This window comes from Gavia stellata, chromosome Z, assembly GCF_030936135.1.
Source record: "Gavia stellata isolate bGavSte3 chromosome Z, bGavSte3.hap2, whole genome shotgun sequence".
Taxonomy (NCBI): domain Eukaryota; kingdom Metazoa; phylum Chordata; class Aves; order Gaviiformes; family Gaviidae; genus Gavia; species Gavia stellata.
Window position 1 is genome coordinate 46,053,871 of NC_082637.1, and position 24,774 is coordinate 46,078,644.

Consider the following 24,774-nt stretch of genomic DNA (forward strand, 5'->3'; position numbering starts at 1 on the left):
TCCTCTAAACCTTTTCCCAAATGGCTTGGGAAAAGGTGTAGAGGGAAGAATAAAAATGTAGCTGCAATCCTGTGCCTGCAGCACATTACTGTTCCAAAGTTGTTGTACCCACTTGCCTGTCAACAACTGTCCAGATCAACGTGACCTCTGGATTTTCAACATGCAGCCTTAATGCTCTCTGTTCACTCCCATCCCAACACCTTCTTGTCCTTGACTGCAAGTTTCTAGTCCCTGTGGTCCCCTACTTTTTGTGTACTCTCTTCACCAGGTGTTCCAATCAGTTGTCCAAGCAGGCACATTACTTTCTCCTCTGCACAAGCGAGCAGCTTAGCTGCACAACGTTATCTTTGGACAATCAGGGAAACACAGAGATAAAAAGGATGGAACAGAACTTCTCTCATACCAACATTTGGGAAGGCCTGGAGAGATACTGACACTTCTGCCTGAGCACCAGCAAAGAAGTGCTGAAGACTTTATAAGCTTGAAAAACACTGGTTTACAAAAACAAAATTCCGACTAGGAGAATAAGTTTAAATTCCAAAGAAAAAACAGCCTCCTACATAGGATTTTAGTTACTGTCTAGAGTAATTTAAAACAATTATGAAATACTAGGGTTTTTAAAATTATAAATGCTTTTTCTCCTGTTACCAAGTTAACCTCAAGACAGGAATTAAACAGAAGTTTCCATAAGTTTTGGTGAAAAACCCTAGTGCCTACAGAGTTACAAAACGGAGTTCAAGCTGTAACAAGGTTAGTAGCAGACACGACTACAAAAAAAGGTAACGAAAAGTGTAAAATTTCTCACAAAAAAGCTGTTCATAGCTTTTGGTGTACAGACAGCACATTCGGTGAACATGGAGAAATCAGAACCTGGAGGCAGTTTTACCAACTTAGCAATTTAAGTCAAGAAAGATAAACAACAAGAATGTGAGAAACAAGGCCCATGTGTATCCTGCTTTAGTACTCCAGTGTCTGAATGTATTTCAAGTTCTTGAAGATGACTAAGTACAGCAGAGACTGTGCCTTCAACAAGGAAGGAAAGGAACAGAATTAAAATTGGGTTATCTCATTTTGAAGTATTTCTATAAGGAGTGCTATGGTAGCCTACCACTATACTAATACTTGAACTTGTTTTTGGACTTCCCAGATTCATGGGAAAATAAGCAAGCATCTACATAATCATAGTGAACTCTGAAGCTGAGGGCTGTGTGCTTGCGTATATAAATCTTTATGAACAAATACATATAAATGTTGGGCTTTTTTTGGTCGTGCCCCCCCACCCCAAATCAAAGCAGAACACATAGGCAATATATTCTTTCAAATGGGTGTTGGATGGGGAAGTGTGAGTAGAGTGGAGAAAGAAAATGACAAAGGAAAAGAGCAGTGAGATTTTATTTCCTTGGCATGTGAAAGTACAGAGATGTTACTACAGCACTTACTGTTCTTACCTTTTGGATCCCAATTCATCACAAATTACAGCATAACTACATCAGCAGTGGAGTTTAACACACAATTTACATTTTCAAAATGATTTATTTTTCTTAATGTTATCCACACTTTATGTAGCCTACGAACCTGAAAGAAATGCATTTGCTTCCAAAAGCCATAATAGTAAGTGTTTTGCAGTGTTCAAAGTCAAGGAAGTAGTCCTGAGATTTCAGATGTTAAAGCTTTCTCCACAGCCACATGTTCCTTTGATGTTTGGATTATTGAAGACAAATTCACTGGACAGTTTGTCTTCTACATAGTCCATTTCCGTTCCTAGAAGCGTCAGCTGTGCCTTCTTCTCAATAAACACTCTAACCCCTTGAAGACAACAAAGAAAAAAATTACATACAGCAAAATCATCATTCACTTTGACATACTCTTTCAACCAGTGATAAAAAATGGAGGCTAAATAGGAAGACTACCAGTATAACTTGGTTTCCCTGGTCTAACATGGAGCACTTTCATTGCTGTTTTTACTCTACCTATAAAACTCTAGCAACAATCTAGCACTGTTATTTGTGTCCGCACATGAATGTATGTATTGGGGGCGGGGGGGGGGGGGGGGAGTTTAAAAACATGATACCCAGGGAAATACGCTGTAGAACTTGGGAACAAATCTCAGCTTCAATACTAATTCCCATGCATCACAGTCAGTAACCCATCTCCTACCATTCTTAAAAGTCCGTGCATCCAACAAGATGCCCCAAAACCTTGAAAAACCGAATGTTCCTCTCTCAAAATGATTATTTTTGCTCTGACAAAACGATTAGGTCTACATTAACTATTAGCAATACTGAATCCTATAATAAGGCAAACGTGTGAACTTTCTGAAGTATCACAACCTTTAAGGATTAAGAATTAGTAGTTCATCTTAGGAACTAGCCAGAGCTCCCTTTTCTAAAGTATACAAAGCACCTAACTCTCTGGAAAGTTACTGAACTTTAAAACTGCAAATCTCACATAAAGGTGCAAGTGGACTGCTTTAGCTGTCCACAGGCTAGGAAATAATTGCATTGGTAAACAGCAACAAGAACTCATTAACTTACGTGAGAGATTGCTGGAAAGCTGTTTCATCGTAGCAGACATAGAGACAAAACATACTACTAACACAAGTCTACGGGCATCTGAGTTGAACCTACACATTTTTGGAGTCAATTTGGACAGTAAATGACAGTGAAGGCTAAACCTAATGAAAGAGTATAGGGACCTGATCCCTAAAGCAGTCACTTTACTACCTAAAAGCCAGAAAACTTGTGCCAGGACCCAAAGCCACCAGCTCACTGAGCACAGAGCCTTCACTGGAAATGAAGCAGAAGCAACCAAACCAAAACAGAAAGCACACAGACACATCTGAAATGCTGTCTGGCTTTGCAACTTAAGGTCTCTGACCTGATTGATGGAAACTGCTTTTATCTTCCTTAAGATCCAAACCGGGAAATGCCTTCTGAAAAATGTGTTTTCAGCCTTGTAATGCTAGAGCAGCTCCACATCAAGCAGAAGAGGTAACTCCAGAAGCCAGCTGAATTTGAAATCAAGAGGCACCTGCAGAATTAGGTGGCAGTCCCTATCTCACATACTCTAGTTCAATTTAATCATTTGCTAAAGTTTCAACTAATTCTCTGTTAAAGAGAATAAAATTTGTGAGTTGGTCACAGGTATTTTGAGGACAGCTGGAGGATGGGCTCTGCCTAGCAGCATAGCTTCTGTAAGAAAACAATTGTGGTATCCCACTTCTATTCAAATCTCTTACTTGGCCACCAAATTAAAAGTAATATCCCTGAACATAATATACAGAGTACAGTAATGCCTAAAAAAACCCCAAAACCACCCCCACAAAAGGAATTTTAGGAACTTTTAGAAAAAGAACAGAAACCAAAACAAACACTGTTATGCTTCCGTGAAAATCCGTATTTGACAAAAAGACCACTAACAAATTTTTGTAAAAATTGGACAAATGTACAGAACTGTGCTGGTTTTGACTCAGATAGAGTTAATTTTCTCCAGAATAGTTTGTATTGGGCTGTGTTCTGGATTTGTGCTAAAAACACTGTTGATAATACAGGGACATTTTAGTTATTGCTGAGCAGTGCTCTGACAACACCAAGGCCTTTTCTGCTTCTCATCCCACCCCAGCAGTGAGTAGGATGGAGGTGCACAAAAAACTGGGAGGGGACACAGCTGCGACAGCTGATCCCAACTGTCCAAAGGGATATTCCATACCAAAAGACATCATGCTTAGCAATAAAAAGCTGAGGGAAGAAGGAGGAAGGGGGGATGTTCAGAGTGACGATGTTTGTCTTCCCAAGTAACCGTTACGTATGGTGGAGTCCTGCTTTCCTGAAGATGAACACCTGCCTGCCAATGGGAAGTAGTGAATGAATCCCTTATTTTGCTTTGCTTGCATGCATGGCTTTTGCTTTACCTATTTAACTGTCTTTATCTCAACCCATGACTTTTCTCACTTTTACCGTTCTGACCCTCCCCTCCATCCCATGAGAGAGTGAGCGAGTGGCTGTGTGGGGCTTAGTTGCCGACTGGGGTTAAACCATGACAGGAACTTTAGCAATAGACCTATCATGGGATGTTCAATGAAATTACCAGGCAGAAAACTTAAATACCACCATATCAAAACAATTTTAAAAATACTGTTAAATTAAAATAATGGAAACCGTTGTTACAAAGCAATGTAAAGGTCAAAAGCATGAAGAGGTTAAAACCAAATTACAAATCAATGAAGAATAAGACTAGTTAGAGAAGGTAACCAGGAAAATCCCTTGCAAATACAATCTTTACTTTGCCAAGCCTTGATTTAGGTATGCTGATAAAGTATTTTTCTCTAAATATCTGCTGTTGGGCACATCCAAAGACACGAATGACGGACTAGACTGTTCTGGTGGAGTAGTCTCTGATGCAGAGACTGCAAGCTGCAGATTTTAACTAATGGGTTACTTCAAAACAGAAATGAAGGTGACAAGAATTCCCGTAACAGAACAGTAGGACCTCCTGCTGTAACTCGTTACTTCAAGTAAGTTCTAACCTGTACCTTGGCATACCTGTAATAAGTTACTCTTCCCCACCACCACAGAAGTTTTCTCTGCTGCATCAGAAACTCACCATCTTGAACTACTTCTTCATCAGAGTCTCCTTTCGATTTTGTATATTCTAACGTGTAAGAAAGTCCGTTGCATCCTCTTGTTCGAACACCTACTTTCACGCCTACCTAAAAAAAACCAAAGAAAACAACCCTACATTCATGACTTTTTAAAAACCTATTCTGGAACACCAAAATAAAAAGCATGCAGAACAACAAAATGCTGACATTTATTATTCTCCACTGCCTCAAAGCAGAAGTGAATTAGCTTAATGGATTAAAAGGTAACATTTTGTTCCTTTTACAAAATTGACTATCAAGGTAAAAGCAAAACATCAGATGTTTGCTACTGTAGATCAAGCCCTAAAGTATGTTAAAGTTTTGAAGTAATAATCTGTTGGCACTCTTGTAGGTGCCTGGTCTTATAAAGACAGTCAAATTTCAAAACCAGATATTTTTGTGACTTCAAATTAAAGTTTACTCAGATGCTAATTCAGGCGCCATGTTAAGATTATTGACAGTAATGTAATTATGAAGCTGTGAGGCTAAAACAAGGGCAGTTGCTAGATTTTCACAGAGCTCTCTTAATGACATCAGAAAACTTACTTCAAACTAAAGTTTTGAAAAAACATGCTTCGATTTCTTCATTACCTCTATTGCCAGTCCCACTTAAAAAGCAATCCCCTCCTTAAATCAAGTATGCTTATTTGCTTACTGTTTTAATTGACCTTAAAAAACAACCTAGTCAACATGTTTATAACATTCAAAGTATCCAACAAGTCTGGCAAAAAGAGCATCTGTGTAAGTAAAGAACTGAGAAAAGGTTTTAAAGAAACAGAAAACTATTTGTGCACAACCATCTTTCAAAAGTATGTGTACCACTTTCCACACACCAATGCTTCATAATTGAAGAGGAAAATTATATTGTCTACCTCTGTAGTCAACATTATGATAAAAATGTATCAAAACGTATCACTTGTCATCAAGTGGGATCTCAGACAAATAGCATTTGATCTTTTCAGACTAAATACCTTTCTCTACAGGAACTGCTACAAATAATGGGCTGGAAAATGCAAACACCATTTATAGCAAGGGGATGACTGATCAGCTAAGCTGTAGGCTTAAGGCTTCCTTAGGATGGTTTAAAACATTAGAACAAAGAGTCTAGTTAGTTGCAGATGTGCAGGAAGCAAAAGAAACAATGGGCCTTGTATGAAAGTTAAAAGAGAAATATTCTTCTTGAAATAATACTTACTGTAAAGAAGAAAATTGAATGCTTGTTTTTATAACGGTTAGAAAGCAAGACTCTGGGTGTTTTTCCCCAAGAAGAAAAGATGACAAGCTCAATCAGTTATTTGGAGAAATGTCGATTACTTAAAAAAATACACCGTCTGGCAAGTTTCCTAAGAATTAGATGTTCTCCAATGGGTATGAATCTAACTTTATTATTATATACTTCACAATGAGAATTCCTGCAAGAACTTAATGAATAATGTCTTAATATCAACAGCTGAAGATCTCTCTCCCTGCCAGAAGTCACCACTATGCCATAGTAAAAGACTTCCTCAAAATACAACTAAAAAATATTTTGAAGTTTAAATTTTTTTCAACTTTATCCATCTCAAAAGTAACTGTACAGTGAAATGTCATTAGTCAGTTATTTCCTGCATTTCATTCTATAAAGAAATGAAGCTTGATATAAAAACAAGCTTACGCATTCTCCTCCAAAAAAAGATGCCAAGATCTCTAATAAACACCTCAGTGTTTATTTCAAACTTCTAAGATAGCCAGAAATGCTTTGCGACCGTGAGCTGTGCTAATACCTTAGCACAGTCTACAGGTTGGCCCTGTTTATACTTACATGCTCAGGTTTATCTTTAAGAAGCTGCTTTATCTTCTGAACAGCTGATGGGGTCTGAAAAACAAGAACATCTACATCAATTTGAAATAGTTTTTTTTCTTTTATTTGCAGTGAGTGCTTGCACATATTAAAGTGTGCAACATACTTCACTGTACTATAAAAAATTTCTAACCCAACTCTGTGCACTCAAATTTTCTTAGCTTACATTTGTCTCCTATCTGCAAAGTCCACCTTCACCATCAGCCACCTGTCAGTATTGACTAGCTGGTGTTCTACTTGAAACTGATGTCTGATCTGAGGAGAAGCACTCTGCTGTAAAACAGACGATCACTGTATCTAATCCATGCAGAACACAGTACTTCACTCCCCTCCTCACCCACACTGCCAGCAAACAGATAGCTCAAGAACTTCAGTCCTTAATATTAGGATATTAGGGTGTTTGGTCCCCCCGCCAAATCACTACCACATCCCATTAAGTAGTTCTACTCTTGTGAAACTTTTGTCACATACACATTACAGACAAAACTCAATTAGGCACAGAAGAGTTTATGGCCTACTTCTCTCTTCCCTCTTACCTAGAGTGGAACTGTGACTTTACAGCTGATAAATTCACTGTTCGTGCAGAACTAGTTGTTGCAGAAATGCAAGAACACAGCACAAACATAAAAATTTCCTTTACATGTTTACAAGTTTCTAAGTCACTGAGAACAGAAAAAGCGTTAGTAACATGAAGGTCTTAGCATGAGCAGACTTAAACACACAAAGCAAACTGCAAGTTAGACTTACAATAGAAAACCTTTCCTGATTACCACTATCAATATTCATTTGTTACAGAATCACTACTAAACAGCAATCCCCTGCTCTGACAAATGACTGAACTGTACGCACTTAACCTGCCCCTGTTCCTGCAGGGAACTGACTGTAGTTTCCTCTGCAGTAATCCCTCTCAACAGCACAGACTCCTCAACACCGCCGCTAGTAGCAAACGCACTTCCTCAATTAACAGAACGATACAAAGACCCCTTGGAAACAACCTACTGGTCAGTTTCCGTAGATAACGCAATGCCGTGGTTTTTTTTTTTTTTCTTAAATAAATACACTTATTTGGGTGACTGTGCAAAAAGCCCCCCCTGCACGAAGGGGCCGCACTGCTGTTCCCCCTTCTCCCACTGCCTGCCCTCCGCGGTCCTGCTGTCCGCAAAGGCTGCCTGCACACGAAGCAGAGGGGCGCGCGGCCTTCTCCCCGGCGGGATTACCGAGGAGCAGCACCTCCTCCCCAGTAAACTCAGGAGAGGCAAGAGACCCCCGCAGCCCTTTCCCACCGAGCAAAGGCAGCCGCAGCGCACAGCCGGCACCCTCCGAGGGCTAACGGTGCTGGGCCTCGGCCGCGACGCCGCCCCGGGCGAGTCCCACCCCCGCCGTCCCCGGCACGGCCCGACGCAGCGGCGCCTCGCCCGTCCTCGTCCCGCCCCGCTGTCACCGGCGGCCCAGGGGCGGCTGCGCACCACCTGCCGCGGGGCGGGCAGGAGGGCCGGGGGAGGCCCGGCAGCCCGGCCCGGCCCGGCCCGTGGCGCAGTTCTCGCGCCCGTGAGGGGCTGTGGGCCACAGGGCTGGCGGCGGGCGGGCCGAGGGCTCCCCGCCCGCGGCGGCGCGGCACTGACCAGGGTGAGGGCGGCGCGCGTAGCCTGGATCTTCCGCTTGCTGACGGCGCGCACCGTGGCCCGCACCACCGACGAGGCCATCGCCCCCCTCCGCCCCGTCCTCTACCCTCTGCCATGGGCACCGACAACGTCACGCCGTGACGCCACGGCGCATGGCACGCTTCCGGCGCCCGCACCTATTGGGCAGCGGCCTGTGATCGGCAGGCAGCGGCGCTCCCGCCCCCTTCCTCCGCCCCGAGCGGGTGGAGCTGCGCCACCTCCTGCGGGCGCCGCTGCCGGGGGGTGGCGGGGGAGGGGGGGCCTGTCCCCGGCCTGCGCCGCAGTGCGGGGCCCGGGCCCGCGGGCGGGAGGCCTGTTCGCAGAGATAAGCGGCAGGCTTGGCCAGGGCAGCCGCAGCAGGAGGCCCTTCGCGTCAGGCCCCGCCGGCTGCCCGGAGAGGCGGCAGGGCGGCAGCTGTCTGTGGGAACACGGAGGCCCCTCATCACGCAGTTCCCGTCTACGAGAAATACAGGCGAAGAACATGAGCGCTCACTGAGGGTCACGCAGACACGCATTTTAAAACGACTTTGCAAAAGGCTGTCCAACAGGAAGCGTTGGCACCGCAGGCAAAACCCGTGTGCGCGGGGACCCAGTTCGACAAACGCGTCAGCGAAGCATGCGGAACCCGGAGACGGTGACCGGTGCCGTCTGTCACGGATAACGCAGCGCCTGTGCCCTCGTACCCGCCAGCTTCCTCCCCTTCCCGTGGGGGTTAAGCCCGCGGAGGCCGGGTGAGGGCTGTGCGGCGGTCAGAGCCCAGCTACTCTTCTCGACGCCTGCCAGGTGCGCAGTTGTCCTGGGAAGACAGCTTGGAAGCTGCTGGGGGAACTGCACTGCCATTCCCAAACTGTACGCGGCCGCCCAGGGAGGTACGCTGGGGTGACGTCTGTGAGAAACCCTGCCAGCCTTGGCACAGGAAGACTAATCCCATTACTTGAGATTGAACGGTGGCTATGTCAGAAGGAAAACAAGTACACGCTTTTAATTTCCTCTGGCAGCATCCTTAAATATGCTGGATAACACTTTAAGCCTGTTTTTAACTGTATTTACAAAGTCCAAGCACAAGCAACATTTCTGCGTATCATCACCCCATCTGCTTTGGGTACCCGATTCTGGCCTTAGTCATTTTGAAGAGCTTGATAGTAAATGTGCAGATGTTTTTCTTTTTTACATACGTAATTGTACCACTACTCTTTAATGAGGCACAGAACCTCACCTCGAATATAAAGATAGCAAGTGTATAAAAAAAGTTGTATTTTCTTTAGCTACCCAAAACCATGTGTTTCGCACACCAGTTGCGCAACCTGGGCACATACCCTCAACTAAAACACACCCACTTCGAGGTGGGGAGGCTTAAATGCACTATCAGCCTGAAGCTGAAGTCAGTAATTTGTATGCTTGGAGCCGGGAAGCTTGTGTATGAATGCAACGAATACCTTCTTCATCATTCACAGTCTAGCACGCAGGCATGAAGAGCTTTACCTTCTTGTACTTCCTTAGGATGCTTCCAATCATCACTCTTTAGTCACCTGTCTGCTGAAGGAATCTCGGCATGAAAGAGTGAGCATAGGCTAGAAAAACAGGCTTTTTCTAAGGTGCTTTTCATCTTCAGTACATGACCAAGTTAAAAACAGAAGTCAGTATTAAAATCTAAATCATTCAAGTGAATAACAAATATTATTGATCACTGTATTAGGATAGAAAAAATATTTTCTTTCCTAGCAAGCTCCCATTCTAAGTAGCTATTTCAGGCCCCAACATTTTCAGGCAACAATCATTTTTGATATGGCTTCTGCAGTTCTTACAGAAATGTGATGAGGTTTATAAAAGAAATTGTGGATTAAATACTTAAATAAAATTTTTAAGGGATGACATACCAGTTTTAAATGTAGCTATGAAACAAATCTCATCAGAACAATTAAATTAGGGGAGATGGACGAGTGTTAATGTAGTAGTTACACAGCTTATTGAGATGAAATTGCCCATTTAAAGACAGACAGTTAACTGTGCTGCATACCTGAAACAGAATTTTGTCGTTCTCCTTTTTTCAGCACTGCTCACTAACTACTCATAGCACAAGACATTTCCAACTTTGGCAACAGGGACATCAAAAGCATGTGAAGATCCTGTGAAACATGACAATAGCACAATAGCACTTTTTTTTTTTAAATTAAAAAAGCACCACAAGCAGTGCTACGAACTCAGTGTCTCTCCATATCATTAGAAGGACTGAGTATACGGGTGGTTCAGAAGAGGTCTTTTAAACTATTAGTTTATTAGAATGTGCTACTACATTTTATTAGTATCAATTTAGTTGTAAACTATTATTTTAGTTTATTACTATTAGTTTTGATACCATTCTTTTTCTAGAAACTTTTTATTAATGCAGTGTGTCCTTTCAGAGTTTTTCTTTGTATGTGGAAAGTTGCTTCCCTTGAGAATATACTCCCGTAAGGCAAGCGGGATCTTGGATGCCAAGAAGTGTTGTGAGGAACTTACTTTTCTTCAGTTTTAATTTTCAATCCATTTACTAAATTTTACAACAAATTAATCCAGCAGATAAAATTAATCCAGCAGATAAATATGTCTCCTCAACTGTGTTTATTCTGTGTCACATATCATTCTGTACATTATGACCGTGCTCTTTACTCTTTAAGCAAACAAAGGATTTATTAGTTACTGGTTTAATGCTTGTAACATATAACCCAAGTTTTGGGGGTTTTATTTTAGGGCTATAAGATTCGTAACTATATAGAATTTGTAGTTGCATAAGGAAGCAGCAGCTTCAAAAGTGAGAAGACTGGTGGATCTGCAGAATGAGTTTTCATTCAGATTTGAGTCTAGATATTTCACAGTTGAAAACTTCACTAAACCACGAAGTATCACAAATGGAAGAGAGCGAGTATGGATAAATATGATTTACTTTTTTTTTTAAAAAGTAACTTATATCTTTGAGATTATGCCGTAGTCCCTTAGAGGCTTACACATTTCATTCTCATCAGCAACATTGAAAGTAACTCTGAATAGAGGGCTAAATGGGGCATATAGAAGGCATGTCAGCCTTTCTTTTTTTTTTTGGGGGTATGAATGAAAACCTACAAGAATGAACTTATTTTTGAGGGAGAATCTGACTTAATTTCATGTGATGAAATATGCTACAGAAGATGAAGCTGGAATTAATTTTCTGTTTGTTGCTGGCTAATATTTTGCTTGAAAATGTGTCGAAGGAAGAACACAAAAGACGTTTTTTGCAAAAGTTGCACGTCTAGAAGTTTACAGATAGCTGGCTACAGATGGATGAAAACCAAAACAGGAGTTAAGATCCCAGTTCCCTCAGACCATTTCTGCAATTCTGGCTTTAAACTTTAACAAAAATAGATGGGTAAGGGGGGGGGGGGGGGGCGGATCAAACATGACATTTCTAAAGCCAGATAATTCTAGTAAGTTATCATTAATTCTACATTTAAGTCAGGAATACTGAAAACTGCAACCTAAGAAGAAATACAGAAACATAAGTCTGATTTTTAAATTTTTTTTAAAATTTATTTCAAAGTCATAAATAACAGTGGTTTCAATTTTACCATGTAACTAATTCTTTCCTGAACAAGGTAAGACGGTACATTACCAGCTCTGGAAGGACTTCAAGTAAAGCTCAAGTTCATACTACTAATTAAATTCTTGGCTGGTACAAGGATCCTCTTCACATTTTATGAAAATGGACATGTGTTTTCCCCAGTTGCCAGATATAATAGCTCTATTCCTTAAAGCATTTTTGTCTGTATCCCCAAGGCCTTGAAAAAGATTCTTAGCAGCATCAAAACAGGACTGACCTGTTTCTTAGTCTTTCTTTCTTCTTGTATACAAGCACAGCAGCAAATGAACTCCCATAAAAATCACAGACAGAAAAAACCTAAGAAATCTCAATGGCACTGCTTGTCCAGAGATTGTTTTACGTATGTTTACTAGTGTCTATGTTTTCAGTTCTCAACAGGAAAAAACATAATATAGCAGTCTACAAACATTTCAAACACTTTTACACAAGGATTCAGTAAACAATCAACATTAATAAATATTATTTGCTCCTTCAAAAAATCAATTTTTGAAGAAAATATAATGTATTTGGCTTGCACACAATTTTAGTGCATTTTATAATGGTCAGGTGGAACAACAAAACCTTGAAAATGGTCCATTTTTAGTACCTGCCCTTTTCTATATGATTTACCTAGTAAATACAAAACATCATGGCTTTCTATTAAAATGCTCAAACAATCTATTTAAGAGTAGGGGTCCATATTAAAACCCACAGTTGCTTGTACTAGCAATCTAAAATAAAACACCCATATTTCATTAAAACTTAAGTCGAAGGTTGTCTATGCTGCTGTCCTGTGAATCCAGATGCTTTAGGCAAAGAAAATTTTTAAAATGAATGAAGGGCCTGTATTGCAATTTAACAGTGCTTAATATCCCTCATGATTCTTGTTGGGTCCTCTTCTGTGAGGCTTTTCCCTGAGTCATGTATTTACTGGAAAGGCTGCCTAAGATTGGGAGGAAGAAAGCATCACACTTTAAAAAAAAGAAAGGACAAGACATAAAACAACTGAAACAATCAGACAGGAGAAAATTACTGTTAAGTCAGACTATAATGAAAGCACACACAGATCAGCTTTAGATCATTACCTGCTGGAGGACAGTAGGAAATGTTAAAATACAAAATTGAAAACTAGCGTTTTTTTCAACTAAACACCTAATGACAAATCACTTTGTGTTTAAAATCCCCAAACTTAGATTTGAAAAAGCCTTGCAGTGAAAACAGAAAATGCTGTGTTATCCCAACAAAACTGAGAAATTAATTTGAGATACTTAATTGCAGTTTAGTTTTCCAAAGTTTGTAAATACTACTTAGGTCCCTCTTCTGGTGCCCCGGAAGGGACTTACATATTTCACTGAAAAAACTCAAGCTGCTAAAGGGTTTGCAGAATTGCACTAGAAACCCAAAGTAATTAAAAAAAGCAGTTGCTTTTAAAATCTTCATTGCACCTGTTAATAAAGTGTGTGAAATTACTATAAGGAAGCTGCATTTGTAAACATGCATTTAACACAAAGCACCTCGGATCCAGAAAGAGCACATAAAGGCTTTTGTATTATCACCTGACTGCTACTTCTAAGTGTAACTTTAACTTCCTTGCATTTCAGCAGCTCAGACTAAGGATGTGCTTTGATAGTCTCTGAAGTTAGTTGATCATGTGGAGTTCTAGACAATTCATGTGAGGCTTCGTCAGACTGAAGTGCTCCACATGTCATCCCTGAAGAAACACAAAACTCCATGTATGCTGAAACAGAGGAGGTTGATAAAACCCCACCATACCCTTCTGCAAAATAAATCTACTAGAGTTAAAGAAAAAAATGCACAGAACTGACATGCCTAAGTTTTGCTTCCAAAACAAAACTGAAAAAATGCACACTTTTCCAGTAAAAAAAGAATGTGGCTTCACTTCAGATTTACCTAGCAACCTGTCCAGACTGCTGTTGTGTTCAGCAAATTAGGCAGAGTTCCCATAAGGACTGAAGGAGAAAGCAAGTTAAAAACACATGCTTTTATGCAGAATTTCTGAGTTGAAATGAAGATATACAAACCTGACTGGGGACTCAAAAATACTTTTCCTTTTTGTTTCTTTTTTTCTTCATGTATAAACACTCCCTATAAACAACATACACACACTGATGAACCAACAAAATTGAATTATGGCATTCCACAATAAAAAAAAAGGTTCAAGTAAAGCTATTTTTAGTTACTTTATATGGACTTCAGAACATTTAAAGAGAAAAATATCTAAGAAAAGGGACACTTTGTGTTTACCTGATTTAATCTACCAGAATGTTTGGCAGCACTGGGTAAAGAAGGGGATCCACACAACACTTCTGGTTTTGAACCACCTGAAAAGATCATAATATAACAAATATTCACTAATTTGAAACTAGGTTCCACTTCAGGTATCATAAGATACAAAAATACCAAAATATCTGCAATCTGCCTTCATAGTATGTAGAAGGTAGGACAGTGTTATTTTCCTCAGTTTTGTAACATGGAAAACTGGCACCATGAGGTGGGATGCATCTATAGTTAAGTATCTAAGTTAGGAACCTAAAATAAATTAAGCTCTGTATCCTCTTCCAGAATGACAGGGAGACAGGAAACTTCAGAGAATGAATGAAGGTATGGTGATAAGTGAATTGTCCCTAGTCTCATAAAATGCTTGTAGCGCAGCAAAGAACAAAGTCTGATCTCATAGGTCCGGTTGTTCATAGTCCTCTAGTCAACTAGAGAGAACACTGCAGGCACTAACCAAGCACAAAAAGACGAAGTCCAACCTACAGCAATTCTCTTCAAATTCAAATACAGCAATTCCCAAAATACAAATAATAAACAAAAACTCCTCCACAATTCATTATTTTAGACATATGTACTGTACAGCCTCAGCATAGTTCTCATACAATGAGTGTTATAAAATACACCAATGTCACTGACTACAAAACAGCCAGGCATACTCCCCTTTACCTTGCAAACTCAGTATCATGGCAAATGGAATGGTAGAAAGAAATGCTCAATGAAACAAGGTCAAAAATAAAGAAACTCAAAAGTTAAATTTAGATTTGACATACATCTTCAAAAGGTCAGAAGCTGAATAAAATGTGGATTCAATTTTTAAACATCTTTTCTGTCCGCCCAACACTTAGTGGTCTATCGAACTAAGAGCACTTCTAAATACCTTGAAAGTTCTGAATATATTTGCACCATTTTCTTTCCACTTCAGTACTTTGTTAGCACAATCTTATGCCCTCTTCCACCAATTACATCTGATTAAGAGGACTTCTCCTGATCTGAGTTAGTCAGAACATTATTGCTAGTAGAGAAGAGCTGGTCTGAAATTATGTTTATACAAAAGATTCCTATTTGTTATTTTAAGAGGTCAAGTCATGAGTAGTCTGTAGAGAAAATTTTTCCAGCATGAATTTACATGCTCGTAGGTTTACCTACAGGGAAACAATAATACTGTGTTCCTTTGGAAGCTAACTAAAAGTACCATTCACTGTATTAAGAAGTCTCAGTTTTATCTTAGAATGATTTTCCTTTACAAGACAGATGATGAGAGATCTGTCTTATCTGAAGGATGACTTAGATACTGCTAAGCAAGTATGTCATTTTGTTCAAGTCTGTCAGGATCTGGATTTGGGGGCATTCTTGTAGTTTTTTTTTTTTTTAAGCCAAAGTTGCAAACTGACTTCCTGAAAAATAAGACAGATTGCTGTATCCTTCTGACTGTTGACTTGGCAGGAACATTATTTTATTTCATTCACAATATTCTGAGTAATTTGTACACTTTCGTAGTGACTTTAACGTCTTTATGGAATAACTCTGGTTTATGTGATGTGAAGAGCTATAAGGCTAGCTTTTGTTGCAATTATGATGTACTGAAAGAGAAGCTGTGATTTGAAATGTTAGCAAACTCTTATATAGTGAGGACAACAGAAATAATTTCAACATATTAGACATGCACACCCTTTCTATTACAAGCATCTTACCTGCTAAGAGAAACCATGTCAAATCTCTTGGGATACAGCAAAGTTCTTAAAGGTACGTAAGGATGAAGGGAATACTGACTAAATGTGACATTTAAAAAACCCCAAAAGATAGCATTTACATGACACCATTCAAAGCGAAAAACTAAGCCATTACTCAACCCTGTTAAAAATACCAAAAAACATAAGCTGTGTTTAAACTACTCGGCTTGATCAGTTTCATACCTGCAGCTCCTTTATACTGTGGGCATTCTTTTTTAATATGACCTTCTCTTCCACAGATAAAACAACGTTTTTCTCTTAAGTCTCTGTCTTCCAGGCGCTTCCACTTCTCTGCTGATTGCCTGGGAGTCTTTTCTCTTCCAGTTTCCACTATTACCCTTGCTAGTTTCCTCTTCTGAGGTGTACATAGATGCAACTTTCCCTCCTTGATTGAGCTCTCCTTTTCTGTTGTTTTATTCTTAGTTTCTTTGTCCTCTTTACTTCTTTTCTCCTTGCTTTCTGTGTACCTGTGGCTTTTGATATCTTCGTAATCACGACGCCGTCTTAGTCTGCAGGAGCAGAAAAACGCTGCAGAGTTCATAGGCCTTACATACACAGAGTAAAAAACCAAACCAAGCACTGTCCATAGACAATAGATGTATTTCATGTATTTCTTCAGTGGGTTGAATAAAGTGAATTAAGGTACCTGTCTCTTTGGCTCTACTACCAAACAGTGCTACAATGATGTAACATATATTTAATAATTTAACTTTACAATTGATTACAATACAGCCCTAAATCCCAGTAATTATATCTCAAAAGATATGAACACAACAGAAAATCTGGGTGCTGGAGTTGCAAAGACAGTGGAAGAAAAGAAACACTGAGCAAAATGCTAACAAGATACAGAAAATAGGACTATAGTTCTATTTTTTTTTTTCATGTACAATTCAATCAGAAATCTCCCTTCCTTCTGAAACTGTGTATATTCACAGTATCTCTAGAAGTTTCTTCTACTGGGAGAAGCTTCTAACATTCTACGTGACTGAAAGATCTAGCAGTGGGGAAACAGCTACCATTGCCAGACTGGTTTTATTTAACTTCTTTATACATGACCTAGAGGAGGAGACACCAGTAAAACCTCCAAGTCTGAAGATGATATGAGGCTCCTTCAGTCAATCAGATGCACTACTAATGGCAAGCAACTTGAAAATACCTCACAGAACTGAATGAATGAGCAAAAGAATGGCAGATGAGGTTCCAGGTGATCTTCCCTTTTTTTAAAAAGGGAAAAAAGGAAGGCCTGGGGAACTACAGGCCGGTCAGTCTCACATCTGTGTGGCAAGATCATGGAGCAGATCCTCCTAGTTGAGGTCAACAGCTCAATGTCCGCATGGAGACCAGTGACGAGTCGAGTATCTCAGGGGTCCATATTGGGACCAGTATTATTTCACATCTCTGTTGGGGCCATGGACAGTGGGATTGAGTGCACACTCAGCAAGTTTGTGGATGACACCAAGCTGAGTAGCATGGTTGATACTCTAGAGAGAAGGGATGCCATCCAGAGGGACCTTGAGAGACTAGAGAGACGGGCCTTTGTGAACCTCATGAAGTTTAACAAGGCCCCAAGTGCAAGGTCCTGCACGTGGGTCAGGCCAGTCCCAAGCACAAAGACAGGCTGGGTGGAGAATGGATTGAGAGCAGTTCAGTGGAGAAGGGCTTGGGGGTGTTGGTTGATGAGGAGCTCAACATGACCCGGCAATGTGCGCATGCAGCCCAGAAAGCCAACTGTATCCTGGGCTGCATGAAAAGAAGTGTGGCCAGCAGGTCGAGGGAAGTGATTCTCCCAATCTACTCCGCTCTCATGAGACCCCGCCTGGAGTACTGCATCGAGCTCTGGAGTCCTCAGCATAAGAAAGAGATGGATCTACTCAAGTGGGTCCAGAGGAGGGCCACAAAGATGATCAGGGGGCTGGAGCACCTCTCCTATAAGGAAAGGCTGAGATAGTTGGGGTTGTTTAGCCTAGAGAACAGAAAGCTCCAAGGAGAACTTATAGCAGCCTGCCGGTACTTAAAGGGGGCCTACAGGAAAGATGGGGAGGGACTCTGTCAGGGAGTGTAGCGATAGAATAGATAAAACACTAAGAACAGGACAGAAGACCTAATTTTGTTGCTACATAAAATCATGGTGTGCCTACATCCGAGTACTGCATGTTGGTCTAGTCTCAATATTTTAAGGAGGAAGTAGTAGAGTTAGAGAAGGTACAGAGAAAGGCAGCTAAAATGATGAAGAGAGCAATTGTTTGAGGAAGAGATACTAAAAAGACCAAGACTTTCCAGCCTGGAGAGAAGCTAGCCGGTGAACACAATCATGGCTTACACAATCATCACGGCAGTATCACTACTAACTAAATCCCACAAGGCTACACCTATGGAATGCTTATGAAGCTAAAATGAGATTGGCTTTAAACAGATGAAAGAAAGTACTACTTTACACACGAGTTAGCATACTTACAGAACTGGTTGCCGTAGAAGACTGTTAAGGAAAACAGGTGAATCGGGTTCAGAAAAAACCCAACCAAACAGAAAGGACAAAATCATTAACAACTCCAGTCTACAAATGAGTACAAGACCAGGGCAGGTATGTGCTCTAACATCTCTGCTGCAGCTGCAGCTGCTGCAGGAATGCGTGAGAAGCAATTACAGAAAACAGCCAACTAGTGTCCCCTCCATAGACAGCACCTCCCATTGCAATGGCTGGACAGAGGGCTCTGATGTATCAGTTGTCTTACCCTGTACGACATGTATGTTCTTAGATGCAAAATCCTATTGACTGTCGCTCTAATGTTGATTGACTGTCGCTCTAATGTTGCATAGAACAGAGCTACATATGTGCAGTGAACTGAGGTTTCACTCCAGAATGCAAGATTAAAAATCCACTGCATCTGAGACAGCAGTTTAGGCATTGAGTAGATTTTCACACCACCTTCAGCTCTCTTTATTTGCAAAATTATCATCAGCTACTGTACCTGCATTTGCTGAAGTTGAATAAATTCCAAAATTAAGTCTCAACAATGTAAATTCACAATTATCTATTGTGTAGCAGAATAGCTACTTCATCCAATTCGATGTAAGTAGCTCTTTAGCTACTTACATGAAAGTGCAGGTGATTTTTAATTACAGCTTTTAACACAGACAGACTCTAAACAAAGGTTAGATTTTTCCATTCATCTTACAAGTGTGCACAGAGGCTTTCAAGATTTCATCCTCTTGAAGTTTTATTTACCGATTTTCACTATTGTATAGACTTGAAGTCTTTAAAGAGCTTTGTCTTAACTAGGAAAAAAAAATAAAATCAATGGATCAGTTTTAAGTTTAAGACTGTTCATAACATGAAGAGCAAGAAGATCACTTTAGTATTTGTTACAAGAAGTTAGTTGCTGAATTTTGGACACCTGGTTACTCAGGATCAGAAAACCTTCTCTTGGGTGTAAAACAGGACATTGTTCTCATATGTGTGTGCTTAAGAAAAATAATGCTGTGACATTCTTGTCTTGCTTTTTGACATGAATTGTATGATTCTGTGAACATGACAAAAATGTGTCTTGCTGGGAGTGGCAGGATTCTAGAAGTAGAAGCTATTAAATGAAAATATATAAAATGCTTTCATGAGTGCTTTTCACAGCACACAGCTATTCAGCTCTGCGTTTAAATTCTCTTTGGTTACTGCTTTTCTATATAATGAAGTGCAGAGTCAGCATATTACCTTAAGCTAAGCAGTTTTGCAGCCTTCTATGAAAAGACTCTGTTAAAAACCACTACAGATGATGCTGGCAAAAGTTAAGCAGCGACTCAACACAAGACCAAAAATTTAAAAAACCCAACACCATCCACCACTGGCAGAACTGGTATTGATACATTTTCATTTCATTTCAACAGTAAAGGAAACAATCTGCAGCATGTACAAGTTTTGCTTTAGCATTACTATCCTAATCTTTCTTCTAAACAAACTTAAGGGAATGTTCCACACAGATGCCAAAACTATACTCACTTTCTTCTCATCGGACAATCTTTCATGAAATGGCCAATTTTACCACAAATTCTGCAGCATCTATCATTTGGTGCCAATTCTCCTTCCGTTAGTACCTCTGGATCAAAAAAGTACTCCTGAAGAAGAAATCATGCATTTAAAATGAAAATCCATATACTTGGGAATCAAGACAGATAAGCAAGTGTTAACCAGTGGTTAAGAGTCACAGAGAAGAATAAACCTTGTGTGTGTAGCTGAACTCCTGAAAGACCTGATGAGATTAACTGGCCACTGGCCTCTTCTTTACAGGCAGTCTACTGACCACCAGGTCTGCAAGCTCTTTTTTAAAACTGCAGTTTTATGAAATGGTAGGCTGGTTTTGATAGGGACTAAAATATGTAAGCCATACAATGAGCAGTCAGGCTCTGACTTGATTAGTGTTCTGCATGCCAACACATTTTACATGCAAACAACATGAAAAGAGTACTCAGTTATAACTCCCATAAAAATTTTTTAGAGTAGTGTTGAAATTTGAGAGAAGAGCTTAAAGAGAGTGTAACCATACTTCTGCAAGTGGCAAGTTATACACCCAAGCGCATGCACATACTGCTTTTAGAAACAACTTACCATTTTTGATGGATATTCTTTAGGAAATATTTTTATAGGGGTACCAAATACCCTTCTGCCATTGATAAAGGCCTTCATTATGAAATTTGTCACTGGGGAAGGAAGGGGAAAAAAAAAAAAAAAATAAAAGAGAGAGAAAACATCATCCAAACATCAAACAAGCCAGTAAAATAAGATCTAAGACAAGATCTTCACTTTGTGCCCAAATTTCTTAATAGGATACTTACTTTTTCTTGACAATCCAGCTCCAAGATTGTGGTTCAGATCAAAGGGGTCTGTACAAAAAGTATTAGAGGTATTACTCAAATCCAGGGCAAGATCAGTAATGTATACATACACAGTAACAACCCAAGGCAGCTACTCCTGATGCAGAATTAATATACAGAAATTGAACCGTTTGCAAATTTATTGAAAAGACATTAATTCCATGGACAAAGCATCACAGCTGTCCAGCTCTGAAGTACTGTAAAAGAGTAACTTGCATGTGTGGACGAGAGAGTAGAAATTCTTTCCATAAAAGTCATATGGGGCAGAAATGTGGTTTAAGGAACATTTCTAAAACACATCACTGCATTTTCTTGATAGAGATTGTGGTATCACTTAACAATGCAATCATAAACAGAGTTAAATTGGCCATGTAAAGATGGACTCAGCTAAACTTAATATTTGCAAGAGAACCTCAGTTGCATGACAGCTAATTTCTTTTCCAAAGGATTTGGTTAAATCTATTTTTCTGTCAGTTACTGTCATCATGAAAAGTAAGAAGTCTGCTTTGCAGCTTCTTTTCAGTAGAGGAAAAAAACAAACTAAGAATAATTTTTAGTGCTACTAAAACTCAATGGGTTTTTTGTGATGATTTCGAAACATGAGCAAATAACAACTTACAATCTAGTAATAGAAAAATAAATAAGCTGTGTGGAAAGACCAAATTTTTCATGTGGGCATTAAAAAAATTCCACACATTCATGTACTTCACGTGCTTTTACCTTCAATTACAATGTATTTGGAGGTCCACTGCTTCTTGAAAGTTGTAAGCAGATTTTTTCTCCTAATGCAGATGACATGCTCTTTAAAATCAAATTCTTCTGTGTAGAAACGGAGAAGTCCCAGCCACAGTTGCCCAACAGATTCAGTGTTTTTGCCACAGTCTGGCCAAACAACTGACTGAAAATGACAGAAATATTTTTACTTCCAGTACTTGCATTAAGCAGAATAATTTTCATAACTTGGAAAGTCAAACAATGTAGGTTTTATTTTCTAAAGAAACACAATTGAGTAACACCAGAATGCTTCCCTTCCTTTCATAATTAGTATTAATAATCCAATATTGATTTTAAAATTAATAAAACCTCTAACATTAGGTTTTGCCTGTTATAAAAAAAGAACTTATTAATTCGCTTTATGTACCTATTTAATACAGAATTATTTGACAGGCTTAACCAGCTATGACTAGATATGCAGCTGGTATTTGTAGGAGTTCTCCACCCAGTAATGTGACACAGAGAGCAATTAATCATCATTAACACCTTAAATTTTTTTACTCTATTTTTTCAGATTTTGCACATTATTTTTCACAGATGAATTACAACCAATGATATTCTTAAAGCTTTACAGTATGGGATTGGGAGTTTCAAAGCAATAGCTACTCCACTTCCATTTCTATAATTGAACCACCATATTTGAGGACAATGTTTCTTGAAAGGAATTCTTTTTCATTTGCAAAGCTACAGGTAACACCATTTCAAATTAACCTTTCTGCTTTACTCACCAACTCCTCTATTTTATCAAAGAAATAAACGTTCCAGCCATCAACTAAGATTTCAGGCTTTTTTGGTTCTTTGTAGATCTGAAAGCATAATATTAAACTCATTAGAAGAGCGCTTCAGATTCAGCACTGACATTCTTCTGGTCAATACTGTGTACAGTTACTCGTTTGTTTCTTGATATACTGTACCTCTTGAAGAACAGGGATGACAGGTGGATTTCTCTGTTGAAGAAAATAAAGCACCATAAGAGTATATGCATAAGAAGAAAGGCTACCTCGAGATGCATCTCCAATGTCACATATCTAGAAAAAGAAACATGATTTGTGTCTTTTATGGTTATCTCTTGCTGCAAGCACTACTGCTTCTAGAATGTCTGAAATATACTTACTTTCGTAAAGACCTTCATTGTGTAACACAGATATTTTACTCTAGGATCAATGGCTGCATATGATGACAGGAGTCTTGTATTATGCAAGGCCTATAAAAATAAGAAAGTCATATAGAAAATATAGGAGCTGAAGAAATGAAGAAACAAGCTAAAACCACAAAAATCAAAAACACAAAAACAAAAAAAGTTGTGTGCTCAAGAAATGCAGCTGTGAAGCCCTATGTAGTAGAATGCATATTGAAAAAGGAAACATTCAACAATGAGGTTATCACCTGCTCTGTTAAAAAGCTAATCAATATCCTTAATCTGCGCAGAAGTGGTACAAAGCTGCATTCACAGAACAGTACTTCAGAAAGGGAAGCATTAATGTACTACTGCATTTTCAAAATATTTGTTAGAAGGTAAGTTCTTGAACTAAGAGATTTGAGCCCAGAAATGTGAGAGCTATCAACTGACTCATATGGATGCATAACTTCAAGAAGAAAACTTTCAGACTTACTTAGTGGTTGACGTATCTTCCTCAAGACTCCCCTTGAGCTCATACAAAAATTTTAGAAAGTTTAATACTTGGCTCTAAAACTTATTTTCCTTTAATATTTCATGGAACTGGCTTTTGAAGTTCAAAGACATTGAAAAAAAACCCCAAAACTTGCTTTAAAATATTTGGCCAAGAACTTGTGGTTTTTTTGTAAATTCTAACACCTGTTCCAGTTCAGGCAAGCTGGGTTCAAAATCATTATTCCAGGTCTCAAAGCTAAGCAAGAGCCATGATGGAAAGTGAGGTGTAGGAAAGCTGAAGTTATATTATTTTGTCTCTTATTTACAGAAAGACTTAAACACCTAAACCACTATTTCTCACTATTATTGAAGAACTAATATATTTTCTTAGAGAAGTGGCAACTCCAAAGTCACAAAGTGACTCCATTCGTAGTCAGATAAAAAAAAAGGTTGTTCGGAAATATAAAACTGCAATAGGTAATTGGAAACAGCCGATTATTGAACTTCAAGAACACAATCACTTCAATCTCAAGAAGCAAACCCACAGAAAAAAAAAGAAAATAAAGGAGATAACCTTACCAGAGTATTATATAAACTGATGTCTACTTCAAGACCACTTCTGACATGGAAAAATTTGACAATTGGGACTTTAGCAGTTGTTATAGGCAAGACATTTCTTAAACCTAGGATGAAATGTTTAATTACTGAATGACTGCAATACAGTCATAACAGTATCAAATGCTCTACAAATTACTCCAAACTGTAGTAAAAAGGCTACAAAATAAAAATCTTAATTGATACCAAAGTTGTATTTCAGTTACATTTTGATACTGATTTTAGGCATGTGTCACATGATGAATCTACTAAATATAATATATACAAATATACATTTAGCCCCCCAATAAAACAAAGATCAGTATAAATGTTACAGAAAAATAAGCTTAAGAGATCATTGATAGTTCACTCCAATTACATTAACTTCATGCGAGGTACACCAAAACAAGAAGTATAAAATGATAATTTCTTGTAGAAAAAACAGAATTCCCATTGCAAACTTGTTATCAGCCTACCTTTTACTATTAACTTATTAGGCACTGAACATACAAATACAACATAACTACTAACTTGAAGCCTCAAGCTTTAACTTAAGGTCTGTTCTTATGCATGTAGGTTATAAATATACCATCTTTCCAATTCAGATGTGGTCCTATAACATTATAACCTCATAGACCTACATGTGCAAACAAAAATAAATCCCAATGTTCACAACATATAACCTCACTCTTACTAACATTAAGCTCTTCAATATAGCTTTATCTTAATGATTTTCATCTATAGTGCCCCAGAACAGCAACTGAAGTCACAAACAGAACCACTTATTTTAAATTTCAAGAAAGTTACCTGACTGTTTCTTGAGAACTTTTGCTAAATCTTCAATGATTCTGATGCAGTCAAGTCCCTAAGACATTAAGAAAGAAAGTTGACAGTTGTATCTGCTACAAGTATTTTAGGCAAACCTTTTATTACTTGCCATTACGCTTAAAGCTGTGTAATTGAGAGTTTCATATTGTACAGAATTATGTGAACACCAGAAATGGTTTCAAATTAGCACTTGTAAAATCAGCTAGATAGTATCTTAACACAGGCTTATAAAAAATTTATATTAGTTATGAAAGGAGATTGATGTCTTTTTCCATTGTCTCCCGTTCTAGTTCTTTATGCTACAAAGCACGTTATTTATCTGCACAGCTAATGCTAGAAGTAA

The 24,774-nt window shown here is 39.1% G+C and overlaps 2 protein-coding genes across 5 annotated transcripts in view; both read right to left on the reverse strand.

The window, feature by feature from the left end:
* Positions 1-1,375: 1,375 nt before the first annotated feature.
* On the reverse strand, positions 1,376-8,206 carry ISCA1 (iron-sulfur cluster assembly 1). The gene is made up of 4 exons (XM_059833758.1): positions 8,102-8,206; positions 6,441-6,494; positions 4,603-4,708; positions 1,376-1,806 (listed from the first exon to the last, which is right to left on the reverse strand). Exons 1-4 carry the CDS (start codon positions 8,180-8,182, stop codon positions 1,658-1,660), a joined length of 390 nt encoding a protein of 129 aa, XP_059689741.1. The 5' UTR covers positions 8,183-8,206; the 3' UTR covers positions 1,376-1,657.
* A 3,467-nt stretch (positions 8,207-11,673) lies between these two features.
* Positions 11,674-24,774, reverse strand: part of TUT7 (terminal uridylyl transferase 7) — a 32,327-nt gene continuing 19,226 nt past the window's right edge. For 2 of the 4 annotated variants that reach the window (XM_009818661.2, XM_009818660.2), the window contains 11 exons: positions 24,411-24,468; positions 23,589-23,692; positions 22,512-22,601; positions 22,312-22,425; positions 22,126-22,203; positions 21,344-21,521; positions 20,585-20,632; positions 20,358-20,449; positions 19,752-19,867; positions 15,944-16,269; positions 11,674-12,675 (listed from right to left, as the gene is read on the reverse strand). In XM_009818661.2, coding sequence (XP_009816963.1) covers positions 12,608-12,675; positions 15,944-16,269; positions 19,752-19,867; positions 20,358-20,449; positions 20,585-20,632; positions 21,344-21,521; positions 22,126-22,203; positions 22,312-22,425; positions 22,512-22,601; positions 23,589-23,692; positions 24,411-24,468 — 1,272 coding nt within the window. In that variant the 3' untranslated portion in view covers positions 11,674-12,607. Of the gene's footprint in view, positions 12,676-13,774; positions 13,839-13,997; positions 14,075-15,943; positions 16,270-19,751; positions 19,868-20,357; positions 20,450-20,584; positions 20,633-21,343; positions 21,522-22,125; positions 22,204-22,311; positions 22,426-22,511; positions 22,602-23,588; positions 23,693-24,410; positions 24,469-24,774 lie in introns of those variants that run through there. The other 2 variants (XM_009818659.2, XM_059833428.1) reach the window with 2 other exon arrangements.